The following is a 14,559-nucleotide window of genomic DNA, read 5'->3' as shown; positions in this document are numbered from 1 at the left end:
GTAATTTAAAAAAAAAAAGTAAAAAAATCGGACTTTTTTTGGTTTTAATTTTTTTATTAAAAAACTATGCGTTTTTGGTCAAAAGTTGCTGTGTAATGTTGAAAGCGCATTAAATTTTAAACAGTTTGACATCTTTTTTATCAATGTCCGTCAAATAGTTTTCGAGATATGAAGCATCAAAAAAGGTTAATTTTTGACGCATTTATAAAATGTAGCGTTTTGCCAATATTTTTAGACAAATATCTGCAAAATACTTCATGATATGATATATATTGCAATATAACATTGTATAACATTTATTTTGCTTTAGTTTTAGTGCAAATAAAGGTCAGTAAGACGAATAGTTACTTTGGTAAACAAAAAAAATCTATAAATAGAGAAGCCAAGAGTCTGGTAGATTGATATCCGTTTATCTGAAAAAAATGTCTAAGCTAACTTTGCATCGATTTGATTATTACTAATGAAGAAATAAAATACAGTAAAATTTTGAAGTTTAGTAAATCACTTCACTACAAAACTACGCAACGGATTTTGATGCGGTTTTTTTTAATAGATAGAGTGATTATAGAGGAAGGTTTACATGTAGGTATAGTACCCGTGCGAAGCCGGGGCGGGTCGCTAGTTAGAAAAATAAAACAAAATTTGTTACATTTTACTTTTTCCTTTTTGAGGGTCCTGGTTCTGCATCTTGATGGCACAACTCCTGTAGTGATAGAAAGTCCACTTGAGTTGTATTTTACCACCAATTGCTGTGGAATAAACTACGGGAAGGGACAGCGCCCACGCCAATTATTAAGATACTGGAGAAGTGGTATTCCCAGCAGAAGAACGTAGTAAGATGGAAGTCAACTCTGTCCACAGCCAGCGGGCTAAACTGTGGCGTGAGACAAGGAGGCAGTATGTCTCCAGCTCTCTTCAGCGTGTACATGGATGGGCTGTCGCAGGCTTTGACCAGTACCGAGGTTGGCTGCTCCATCAATGGGCAAATGATAAATCACATCGCATATGCAGACGATATGGTCCTACTAGCACCATCGGTGGGAGCTATGCGTAAGTTACTTGCAGAATGCGAGAGATACGCCAGCCAGCATAACATGAGATACAATCCGGACAAGTCTGAATTTATGCTCATGGAGGCAGCACATATGCCCACACATGTACCACCTCTTTTGCTTGATGGAGTTCAATTGCGGAGAGTACACGAAGTCAAATATCTTGGCCACATCTTGTTGTTCAGTTTAAAAGACCAGGAGGACATGGAAAGGCAGAGGCGAGCCATCGCAGTAAGGGCAAACATGTTGGCTAGAAGATTCGCCAAATTTAGTGACAGCGTAAAAAGACAGCTGTTCCTCAGTTTTTGTACAAGCGTGTATACTGTCGAGTTATGGTCCGACTACACCTGCGCGGCGGTGAGAGACCTGCGCGTGCAATACAACACATACTATGTACTGATACTTATTTCGTTAAACGGAGAATACTATGATTCGGGCACGTCCACGACAACGCTCGTGAGATTGCATCGATGTTATTGACCCTCAGTGATATGCTTTAAAAACCAGTCCGTACAAGAACAATTTCGGAACAATATGATTCAATTAATTTTAGGGTTTTCTACTCGTAAATATTTTTTTCCGCCAAGCGGCGATCCTGAGCTCTTTCTGACCGTAAACTTAACTTACTAAATAAATGTTGATTTGATATACGCAAATATGTGTCTGAGTCATACTTGAATAGCCCCCAAATAATAATAATTCGTTCTCCGCTACGCCTCCTGTAAATATATGTAAACTATCCCATTTAGCCATTACCATCCACCGATTATTTCTGATCCAGTTATACTAGACTTATGATATAATCCTATTTTTTTAAATAACTGGCACTCTTTTGGTCTTAAATGAAAGCTAGTGAAATTTTATTTTACAATTTATGTAATAGCCTGAGTTGTTTTGCTGATATCAGTCTCAAAATATGAGCAAAACGAATATTTTCATAGAAAGGGGAAAAATGCTCTTTTTTTGACGCTTCATATCTCAAAAAATATTTGACAGACATTGATAAAAAAGATGTCAAACTGTTTGGAATTTAATGCGCTTTCAACATTACACAGCAATTTTTGATCAAAAATGCATAGTTTTTTAATAAAACGGCAAAAACCAAAAAAAGTCTGATTTTTTTACTTTTTTTTTTAAATTACGAAGTTAGCACACCATTTTTTTGCTTGCAAAATATAGTCCTACATTCCCCCAAGGACTCCAAATAACATACCAAAAATGCAGCTTTACATCACACTTTGTTTTTTTATTTCTCTTTTTGACCAGTGTAAGTAGGGTTAGCACTACTTTGTATGTATACCTACCAGCAGCGGCTGGTCCATACAAGCCGATTCTCACCGGCTTGCCTAAAATTGATTACTAGTAAAGTACCTAATGTTAAGGTAGGTTTCTTTTTGCTCAGTGTTGCCTAGCAGAATTTTTCACCAGCCGCCACTGATTACCTACATCAAATATATCAATCAAAATTTTTCGTTTCGTGGACCACTCGAACACCCAAAACAATTGATTAGTGAAAACTGGTGAAAAATGATGCATAATTTTTCAAGTAGGTAATTCACAGACCAACCCCTATAGACATCCATTACAAGACGACTCGCGGTCGCCAGCCTTCCTAGTATTTGCACTGATATAAGCGCGGGCGCTCGCCGTGCCCGATCAGTATCGACCAAGTAACAGACCCGAAAGCAGCGCGTTTTTCGCACAAAAAAATTGGAAAAGGGTATTTTGATGCCTTAAAGATGTCCACCTGTAGTGTGAAATGGTGTGGAAAGGTAACAAGAAGCTCAAATTTAAAAACAGACGGCATTACATTCCACAAATAAGTCATATTTATAATTTATTCAGAGCCAGCATAGGTCAACTTACATTGGCCACTTACGCGTCAGTAGAGGGACAGTCATACTTCTGTCCCTTTTCATCTGGCGCGACTGCCCGCCGTCCTTGAAACGGCCAATCACAGCGCGCTTAACACATTCCCCGCCCGCTCCTCGCACCCCAAACACTGGTGACTCGTATCGCGAACAAAATATACAAGATTTCTACTCTATAGGAGGTTCTCTGTGAGGTAATTGTAATGAAAGTAAATATGTATTTACCTTTTAGGTTCATCCATAATGTGAATCTTCAATGAGACGCCCTTGCAGTTCATTGCAACGGCGCCGAATATCATCTCACCGAGTACGCTCGCATCTGCCGCTGGACCTTTATACTGGACAATACAAACACGGCTTTGAGTACACAAGCAAAATTTTTGTACATATTTTAATAATATTATATTTAAAATTTGTATAATATAGTACATTACCATACAAGTGCGAAATGAATGGCGATAAATTAAAACACGACCGAAGGGAGGGTTTTAAATCGACGTGAGTTACGAATTTCCTTTTCGCACGTGTATCGTACGACGTTTTTCAGTATAGATGGCCCTCGGTAGTTTCGACCTGACATATAATGAACCAAAAAAAAGGCGCTGGTAGCCTAGCGGTAAGTACGTGCGACTTTCGTTCCGGAGGTCGCGGGTTCGAACCCCGGCTCGCACCAATGAGTTTTTTGGAATTTATGTGCGAAATGTCATTTGATACTTGCCAGTCGCTTTTCGGTGAAGGAAAACATCGTGAGGAAACCGGACTAATTCCAATAAGGTCTAGCTTACCCTTCGGGTTGGAAGGTCAGATGGCCTATTTCACAAAATTGACAATTGTCGCCCGACAGTGACACTTCGCCGTTCATAGCTTGTTCAACAAGGAAATATTGACGCTGAGTAACAATGTTACTTATCCACCCAGAACTAGGCACAGAATTGTCAGTGTCAAGGGGCAATGTCACACGGTCAAATAGCCCACAGCATATTGGTAATCTTTAAGCGCCTCTGGGTTTTTTGGCACTGGTCCCACCACGAGCTAGTAAGCTATGAGCTATCGGCTATAAAAACGAACAAAAGATAAGCACTCCCGTGCAAAAAAAAGAGACACTGCGATGTTTATAGTTACTCGCCCAGTGAGCTATTAAAATCGCCGTGTCTCTTTTATTTACACGGGAGTACTTATCTTTTGTTCGTTTTCATAGCCGATAGCTCATAGCTTACTAGCTCGCGGTGGGACCAGTGCCTTTATGGTATGTATGGTCAACCCGGCTATTGAGTACTTGAGCTGTCTATTTAAAGGTTAGTAATTTAATTGACAAAGGAGCTTTTAGTTTCTATGAATATAAAAGCATATCCAGATCGGGTAGTTTTTCTTAAACTTTTTTGATTTTTAACCCCCGACGCAAAAACGACGGGGTGTTATAAGTTTGACGTGTCTGTCTGTGTGTATGTATGTCTGTCTGTCTGTCTGTGTGTGTGTCTGTCTGTGGCATCGTAGCTCCCGAACGGATGAACCGATTTAGATTTAGTTTTTTTTGTCTGAAAGCTGAGTCAGTCGGGAATGTTCTTAGCCATGTCTCATGAAAATTTGATTTTTTGCCTTTAATAAATACCCTTGGAAAAACAAATTTACTGCTTCCAAAAGTACTGGTGACTAACTTCTGATTGTGTTGTGATTTAGGTATGTATATCGGCCTAAAGGCCGATGTATTAATTTCAAACTTGGCACAAAAAGATTGCATAAGGGGGGTAGGGTAGGTACCTACTATTGATCATCCGTATTAGAATTAGTAGATAATCAATTAGGATTAACTATTCAATGACATACTAATTGAGAATTAATGAAAGACGATCGCTTGTTCGTCTTGATTAGCAGACTTCATAAATTTTAGGCTACGCTAGCTACAGTATTTAGCTACACATATCGAATTTTATACATACATACATACATACAATCACGCCTGTATCCCATAAAGGGGTAGGCAGAGCACATGAAACTACTAAAGCTTCAGGGCCATCGAATTTCATTTATTTATTAATGACATACCTAAGTATCGAGTAATAAATACGTAATAACTAATAGGAATAACAGACGACACGGTAAAATTATCATATGTAATGATCATACCCCGGCCGGCGAGAGCAAAAATGCGTCTGCTCCTAGTGCTTAATTAAATATCGACTATTCTATCGACATATGGATGTCGATAGAATAGTCGACTTTTAATTAAGCACAATTTTTTTTTTTTTTTTTTTTAAACTGAGCCATTAGTATTTGTTATTTATTATTTCGTTTTGCTCCGATTACTACAGTAGATTTAGAACGGTCCTTTAGTTGGATGAAATGGATTTTATCGGCAAGGCGAAGGAGTTTACAATCAGAAAATTTAGAAAAAATGCTAATTGTATATTACGAAAATTACATAAAAAACTGAATAAATACAAACACTTGGTTTCAATTTTGTTTACAACAATAATGAATACTTCTGCATATCATAACGGTGGTCCAGTACATCGTGTTGTTTTTATCGACATCGACCAAAGTGTGTGTCCTCGTACTATTAAGCTGTCAACGCATTTTTGCTCTCGCCGGCCGGGGTATGGTAATGATAGATATACCTAATGAATCTAATGAACCTACTGAAATTTTATAGAAATTTTATTTTAGACAATTTAATGGTCACCTAAATTTACATAATAAATAAATGTACAATAATTATAGAACCGCCATGCTACACATTTACAACAGAAACTAAAATTACATTGTTAATTCACGACCATGAGATGTCATAATCATTTTCCTACACAAAGGAGCCAAATTCTGTCTAGAAAACGTAAAGAACACGCTACCTTTTCCGCAAAAACATTTGAATACAAATGATAGGTTGAAAGAAATAAAGTCAAGTAACTGTTGACAACAATAAATTCTTCGATTGAGATGTCCAAAGACTTAAAGCTCGGCCACACATGCGCGTTTTGATAACGTAGGCGGAGCGGTAGCGGAGCGTCAGCGGAGCGCAACGATAGCGGTGCGCCGGACGAACGCTGGCGTTGCGCCCAGCGGACGCCGGCGGGAACTAACGAGCGCGGATTGCGAGCGGAATGCGCGGGATTGCGAGCGGAACGCTAGCGTTCCGTCGGCGCACCGCTATCATTGCGCTCCGCTAACGCTACGCTATCAAAACGCTTTATGTGTGGCGGAGGCTTTAATGCGTGCGGCGCGGCATGTTAAATAATTGAAGCTCATAGTGACGCTGCATAGAGTGGACACACGCTCGCCCGGCCCGCTGCACGCCCCGCCGAACGCTCCGCTTTGAGCGTTGACTCAGGTCTTACACTAAGTGTCTAAATTTACTGCTGAAATTTGTATGGTAGCTTGATTAAACCTTCAAAAGCTACGACTAGATCATGTGCGGCGCGGCATCATGAACTTTATGTACCTATAGTTTTTAAATAGCTGGAATTTTGATTACACATATCTTTTTTTTTATTGTTTTGACGTAATCGGCTGGAATCCGACAACTTACCACTCCTGTTGGTGCTGCAATCTCATGCGTCTGTCGAAGTTATCAGCGAACGAAGAGCTAACGTCAAAATTGTATAATTCAAAATGTTAGCTGTCGAAGTTTTCGGCAATCAAAGAACGCTAATGTCTTCATTTTATTATGAAAATTATTAACTACTATATTGGACTTGGTTGGATGCGTTTTTTTCAGATTTCCTCAGTAGATCGTTTTTGTCTTAGCATCAGAATATAACTTTTTGCTACACAATTATTTGGAAAATAAATGTTAACAATGGCATAACGACTATTTTTAGCTTTTTCGTGTCTCGTGTGATAATCAATTATGTATAAAAGTCCATAAAAAATATGTTTTCACAGAAATTTACAAAGAACTTAAGTTAATATTTGACTACTGTTTCAGTATGTTGACATGACATTAACAAAAATAAATCCGAGCATTGGTAAGCAATCAAGAAAATTATACAACTCTAAGCTAAATACGCGTTTAAGGAAAAAACTTCGGCGTAGTATTACGCATGAAGGTGAACTAAAAAGGCGTGCCCAAAAGATATACCTACATAGTTACTTAGCTAGTATAAGACGTGACATTGAAATACGAAAAACATGCGTAATGCGTAGAATTTTAGTTGGCTGTTTTTCTCGCTGGTTTCAATAAACACTGTTACTTAACTGGAAGAGTGTGCTTTTGCGTTTCACTTTCACAACGAAAGCCTTTCCTTATTTACATTAAAACGTCAATAAGATAAAGAAATAACAGTATACAAAGCTTGCTCAAAACAAATATACTTAAAAGTGGCGCAGTGCATGCATTAGTATTCGTAAAACATAGTACAGACAAAGAGCTCACGTGGTCTGCGTTCTGTGATGCGAGACGGGCTCTATTAGGAAAACAAACCAGTTCCTCGTGCAGCTGACATTATCAAGGAATTACTTACACATTATCAAGGATTAACTCAGTAATAAAAGTCATGGGTGTGTCGTTTGAATAAGATAAACATCACAAATATCAACATCCCGTGACGGTAGCAACAATATTTGCACGTGCTATAACAATATATTTGTCTATAGACTTGGATGCTTTATGAAATTTGCTGTTCATATGTAATGTAACTATCTTAATCAGAGTAAGAATGATACGCAAAGAAGTAGGGTCTCAACTTCTCACCCAGTTCAGTAAAATTACCAATGATGATTAAGTTCTCCGCACAGATAAAAAGTATAACTACTTATAACCGTATTAAGAGAAGGAAAAGTAAGTAACTAAAAATGATTTATTTACAGTGACTGAAGCGCCAGCAGCGTACCTAAATTATATACTCGTAACATTTGAAGTAAATATAGACCCACATAATTGATCCATCGCGAACATGTGATGTTCATAATAATTGCAATCAGTCTAAAATTACAGTATCCCACGATAGTTCGTTAGTCCCACTTAGGACAGCGGCTTTAATCAAAAAGGCTAACAACTGAGTCGGTCTATAAATAGACGGCGTAAGTGAGAATAAACCCACTAATTGAGGTCTCGTGACGCCATATCGACCAATTGTAATGTTATTTTTATATTGGCGTAAGCCATTCATGCAAAGTCGCATGCTCTATTTCGGATAGAGTATGGTCCATTCGGTCAGATATCGCACGTGTGGCAAGCGAACGCATATCGACGGCATAACGCGGGCTAAGTACGTAGATGCTACGCAAAGACGCATAACTTGAGGCGTGAGCCTACGTCATGCAATTTTTAGTACGATTGGCATACCCAAGCGGATGCCGAGAGACTTCCTTAGGGTACCTATGACACAAGGTTACGATAAAAATGCGAAGTTACATATCGTCTGGGCAGTGCAAGATCGCACGTACCGATGGATAAATGTAACTTGCCATCAAAATCTTTATCTCTTCAACGCTTACGAGTACTTATCCAGAAATGTAAGCAATGTCAGTAGGAACTGACGATGAAGCGCCCTTGCACTGCATATACTAGTTAACCCTAAATGTCCTGTTACCGGCTTGGCAGTACTCAACTACTCATCCGTATAATGTGTTATGCAAATAGACCATCTTGAAACAACCACGTGACAGTAGTATTTGAGAGAATTAGCATAATTCAGTTACAGTTGCGGCTTATTATGTAACGGTTCAGCCTACGAGTCGTGAATTATTGATTTCCTGCGGCAAACATTTCTACGTAAATAGATACAGTTCGTGTCATTCCCGGTGGCGCTCAGATTTGACAAATCTGTCCCTCAATTACACGAGAACACGATTCACGGCGCGCGTCTTCGTGGACGACACGATGTTTATAGTACCAATAGTACCGGTAAAACAGTAGGTTGTATAAAGAGAACATAAAACAATCCATTTAATCCGAGGCAATTTTCAGATATGCGCTGTTAGACGAATTCATACAAGTTAAGGATTTTACGAGGCAGCCTTCACTCATCCATAAAGACAAACTTTACGACCATGAAAACGTAAAAAATAGGAAGGGACCTAATACATATAATAAGAAAAGCGTTTGAGTTGACTGTCGTTAAAATGACGATGTAAGTAGTTAAAAATGTACTTGATTTTGAGGGGCTGAATTTACTTTAGAAGCCACTACCTATAGTGATTGAAACGCGCTTATATATTTTAATATTTTGCAACGCCGTAAGTAGTAGGGCAATTATTTGGTTAATTTGTCGCAAGGGTGAGAAATTGAGAATATATGTTGGATACTTTTTGTACCTATTTCAACACGACAAAGCAACATAAACTACCGAAGATTTACCTAAACCGCAAACAATAAATCTTGCAAAAACCTGCACTTAATGCGGTAGGCGGATGACGACAATAATATTGCACAATGCTTGAAGCAAGTCATGTGATGTAGACAGCCTATTAACTAGTAAAACAAAAGAGAAAACGAATCTCCAATGAGACCGTTATATTCGTCAGAACAGAAACAAATTATCAATACCTACTAAGTATCACCTCTTTTTGTATTGATAATCTAAACTCTTAGGGCCACTTGCACCAACGAAAATGGAGGGTTAACCCACCATTTTCGTTGGTGCAAGTGGCCCTTAGAGGTGTAGTAGATGAACTGTCCTTTTTATATCGCCCATTTCAAACCATGTTTTTTCTAGTACGACTACGACATAAGAGTCATTCTTCGGAGCAGCTCAGTCTACCTACCCCTGTCTCGCTTGAATTTATCTTCCAATCTATAATGTTATTTATAAAATTATACCTATCAGCAGTGAGTATAGGAACCTAGTTCCCACCAGTTTGTTTAGTAAGTATAACATTCCAGCGCATCATGTTAATGTTATAGATAAGAAGATTTTCCGCTGAACATTCGTGAAGGTCTCATAGTAGGACCGATCTTTATGTTGTCTGTTATTAACCTCAGATTGATCGAAACTGAACGCGACATCCTCTTACAGTCCAATAAAAATATGTAGCGATAAGAGCGTGCGATTATCAATTCGGAGGTCGTGAATTCAAACCCGGCTCGCACTCATGAGTTTTTTCATATTTGCCAGTCACTATTCAGTGAACGAAAATTTAGATACCGGAACCGATAAACTGGGCTGCAAGGCTAGATGGCAGTGGCTTTCGTAAAATTTGTGCCTACTCCAATTCTTAGGATAAGTTGACAGTTATCTAGCAGGTTCCAGGTTCCCATTAGCCGTGGCTGCTAATTGTTATTGCTACATTATGGATTTACCAACACTTAGCGTCTTCCAAGCGTCGGTGTCTAAAGAATTGTATAGCTGCTGAAGGGTAAGCACATGATGGGAATGACAGTACCTACCTATCTCGCGGGCGAGATACTGTCACTCCCATCATGTGCTTGCCCTACTGTTCGCAGCAACTTTCTCGCAACTGCGCAGCGACACCAATTTCATAGCACTCGCTAGATGCAGACGGTCAGAAGATCACAGTATAAGGGAGGTATAAAGTCATGAAGCTCTAACTTACCACATAAGCGAATCCTTCTGCAACCTCCACAACGCACGGAAACGTATTGGTCTGCTTCGTGTCGGCATCTTTGCCAGCCGAAACTTTCTCTATAGTCGATGAATCAAACAGGAGCTTCCTGCCTCGCCAGTCGCACTCCTTGAATAGAAGCAAACGCACTTGCTTCGGCGTTATCTGGCAAGACCTGTTGACAATTTAAAGATATAAAAATAAAAACTGAAACATACTAAAACATAAGTCTTAGACGCTCACGAACTGAAACTGATCAGATTCATGATAATTCAATAGCTATAGGAGAATAATATCATAGAGTTCAAAAGAGTTTAGTCACCGGCAATATTACCGCACAAAAAGAAGGCCGCAAAAATATTTGACACAATCTTATTTCTCTAATATCTATATTTGTACGATATTATTGCCAGCGACTGTTCAAGAAATAGACTCATACCCCCTTATTCATAAACGTATTCTAAAGTTATCAAGCCGATAAAGTTCGTTTGTCCTTTTCTATCACACCAATACGTCGGAAAGGGACAAACGAACTTTATCGGCTTGATAACTTTAGAATACGTTTATGAATAAGGGGGCTAGTCTGCAAAAGTGGCATGAACTATAAAAACCAGCTCTAGACTCCTGGAGTCAGAATTCAAAAATTAACAGCTAGCTTTTAACCCTGAATTTTTCTGCGTAAAATGATTATTTATATTTTCCCCTCACTAGCTCGGAAACACGTGTTTTGTCCTTTAATACCAGCGGGTAAAAACGCATTTTATCCACTAGTGGGTAAAGTAATTTTACCTTGAATAAAGTCAAATTAACTGCTTTAAAATTGATAAAATCAGGTGAATCTAGTAATAAAGATGATTTACCACCTGTGGAACTACTTGGAAGCAGTGATAAACGCATTTTTTGCGTTGTAGTTTCCTCGCTATAGTGAGGGGAAAAGTTTTGTGTTACACTCGGGTGCAAATGTATTTTACTTCTCGTGTGTTAAAAAACTCGCAAGTTCAGGATTCTATTCTCGAACCACTCGCTTCGCTCGTGGTTCAACTATAGAATCCTTTCACTTGCTCGTTTTTCAATTCCACACTCGGCGTTAAAATACAACTTTGCCCCCTTGTATAACAAATAACTATTTTTCATTGCAAAATACAAATAGGTGACATTACCGTCGCATATGTTTTTAACATTCAGGACAACATGGTATAGGGGCTGCTTTGGTAATTGTAGCTATAGGTACGGTCAACCAATTTGGATTCTAGGCCGCTCTAGAACCCTGTCTTATTCACGCCGTGTTCTATTTGCCATAGAAGTCACGTTGACGTTTACTGCATAGGTTCTACAATGTCCTAGGATTCTAGGGCACTTGAGCAGCTTTAAGTACGTTTAAATATGTTTTAATTATCTTTGACGACGTGAATATAACATGACATTCAGATAGTGAAGTGCGTACCATTCAAGCCATAAAGTAAACCTTGATATACTGACTTTAAATTCAATTAAAATAAGCGCTTCGCAGTTATCATTATCATTTCGTATCTTATCAAGTTCATTCAAATTATCTCATTAACTTCCTCACTTCTTTAACCTCTTTATATTTCAAATTCTATATTTTAAAGTCAAGGTAGTTTATTGCAAAGGTACCTATTCATATATAAACCCACTAGCTTTTGCCCGCGGCTTCGCACGCGTTAGAAAGAGACAAAAAGTAGCCTATGTCACTCTCCACCCCTTCAACTATTACCACTTAAAACGACGGACAAACAGACACAACACACTTTCCTATTTATAATATTAGTATGGACATATCAAATATAAGAATCCATGAATCAAGACAAAAGAAATTCGTGACATTATCAACCAAAAGGTTGCGCATTCTCGAATATACGAGTACGTATGGGGTTCTTCAAAAAAGGAGTGTACAGTCAACCAATTGGAACCCTAGGCCACTGTAGAACTATGTCGTAGTGACGTTATAAATCAGATTGTAAGAAATCTCTTACTGCTTGTCATTTTGACATGGTTGTAGAGTGGCCTAGGGTTCCCAATTGGTTGACTGTACAAGTGTCTAATGGGTCAGCAACGCGCATGTAACACCCCTTGAGTTGCAGGCGTCCAGAGGTTACGGTGACTGCATTCCTTCAGGCGGACCATATGCCTGTTTGCCACCGACGTGGTATAAAAAAACGTAAGCGACATTGTGGTACCCTTTGATTGTGAAAAAATAAACCTCTTAGCCACAGACTATTATTCATTACTGATTAACAGAAAAGCAAGTAAAATGACTGCAACTACAATATTCTGTACTTTTAGGTACTCAAAAAAAACCGGCCAAGAGCGTGTCGGGCCACGCTGTGTAGGGTTCCGTAGTTTTCCGTATTTTTCTCAAAAACTACTGAACCTATCAAGTTCAAAACAATTTTCCTAGAAAATCTTTATAAAGTTCTACTTTTGTGATTTTTTTCATATTTTTTAAACATGTGGTTCAAAAGTTAGAGGGGGGGGACGCACTTTTTTTTCCTTTAGGAGCGATTATTTCCGAATATATTAATATTATCAAAAAACAATCTTAGTAAACCCTTATTCATTTTTAAATACCTATCCAACAATATATCACACGTTGGGGTTCGAATAAAAAAAAATATCAGTCCCCACTTTACATGTATGGGGGGTTCCCTAATAAAACATTTTTTTCCATTTTTTATTTTTGCACTTTGTCAGCGTAATTGATATACATATTGGTACCAAATTTCAGCTTTCTAGTGCTAACGGTTGCTGAGATTATCCGCGGACGGACGGACGGACGGACGGACGGACGGACGGACGGACGGACGGACGGACGGACGGACGGACGGACGGACGGACGGACGGACAGACAGACATGGCGAAACTATAAGGGTTCCTAGTTGACTACGGAACCCTAAAAACGTAAACAAATAATTACCTACACTTTCGGGTAGTTTACAACATTTCTTGATTAACCAACCAAATACAAAACCAAGTGGATCTGTCATTGAGCAACCTGTTTTTTAACCCCCAACGTAAAAACGACGGTGTGTTTTAAGTTTGACGTGTCTGTCTGTCTGTCTGTGTGTCTGTCTGTCTGTATGTGGCATCGTAGCTCCCGAACGGATGAACCTTTAGTCTTTTTTTAAAGCTGTGTTGTAACCTTCTTATTTAGTCGTCTAATATTTTTATCTACCCTCAAGTGGCTTAACTTAAGGAGTCCCTTAACTATTGAGGGTATATTTTGTTTAGATTTATTTAGTTTAATTTTTATTTTAAGTTTAATTTAAGAATAATTGTAGATTTATTAACTTTCAATTTTATTTTATGTTCAATAAATCAATACAGATAACCTAACCTAGTAAAAACCTACCAACCTAAACCTGTGTGTGTGTAGTAAACCAGGTGGCGGGGTGGCGTAGGGGTTCAAGGCGTTAGCCCGGATTGCTAAAGACGTTCGAATCCGGCATTCGCCACTGGTGGTGTCCGTTATTTTATCTTTAATATATTTTCATGTGACTACTTAAAAACACGAAATCAAAATATTTGTTAAAATAATTTGATTTGTTCCCATAGTTGCCTATTATGTATAGTCTGCTATAATAAGTTGCTACTAGGTAACCAACATTTCTAGATCATGTTTGAGAAAAAAGGTCAGGTCAAATATCTTTCTCCTTTGTTATTTGTACCGTTATCTGGGTAAAGGGAACTTATTGTCGGTGGCGCTTACGTCCCGCGGCGTCGTATTTGTATATGAACATCGTTCATAACGCCGTAGGCGACATCGACAATAAGGTACCTTTACCCAGATAACGTCACATTTGTTTTGACTTGACATTAGTAAATTATACCGGTTCGATCAAAAAAAAAATTTTGAAAATCGGTCCACGATTCTCGGAGATATCGAGTAACATACATACAAAAAAAAAATAAAAAAAATGAAAAAAAACATTCAGTCGAATTGAGAACCTCCTCCTTTTTTGAAGTCGGTTAACAAATGCAGTTTGTGAATAATGCAGAACGTATATGGCGTCAAATAGTGTCATCTGCTTTTGCTGTCAATGTGTGAGTGTTTTATACTACCAAAGACATATGTAACTCTGTATAGTACCTATAGACGGATAAAGTCTAGGAAAAAA

General features: G+C 38.5%; 1 protein-coding gene across 3 annotated transcripts in view; it reads right to left on the bottom strand.

The window, feature by feature from the left end:
- LOC125226069 (folliculin-interacting protein 2-like) overlaps positions 1-14,559 on the bottom strand; it is a 49,361-nt gene that overhangs the window by 32,018 nt on the left and 2,784 nt on the right. For 2 of the 3 annotated variants that reach the window (XM_048129905.1, XM_048129906.1), the window contains exons 2-3: positions 10,415-10,598; positions 3,149-3,261 (exon numbers count right to left, since the gene is read on the bottom strand). In XM_048129905.1, coding sequence (XP_047985862.1) covers positions 3,149-3,261; positions 10,415-10,598 — 297 coding nt within the window. Of the gene's footprint in view, positions 1-3,148; positions 3,262-10,414; positions 10,599-11,583; positions 11,607-14,559 lie in introns of those variants that run through there. The other variant, XM_048129907.1, reaches the window with a different exon arrangement.

The sequence above is a fragment of the Leguminivora glycinivorella genome, chromosome 5 (genome assembly GCF_023078275.1).
Source record: "Leguminivora glycinivorella isolate SPB_JAAS2020 chromosome 5, LegGlyc_1.1, whole genome shotgun sequence".
Taxonomy (NCBI): Eukaryota; Metazoa; Arthropoda; class Insecta; order Lepidoptera; family Tortricidae; genus Leguminivora; species Leguminivora glycinivorella.
Note: the sequence above shows the minus strand (reverse complement) of the source record. Positions and strands in the feature narration are given on the sequence as shown.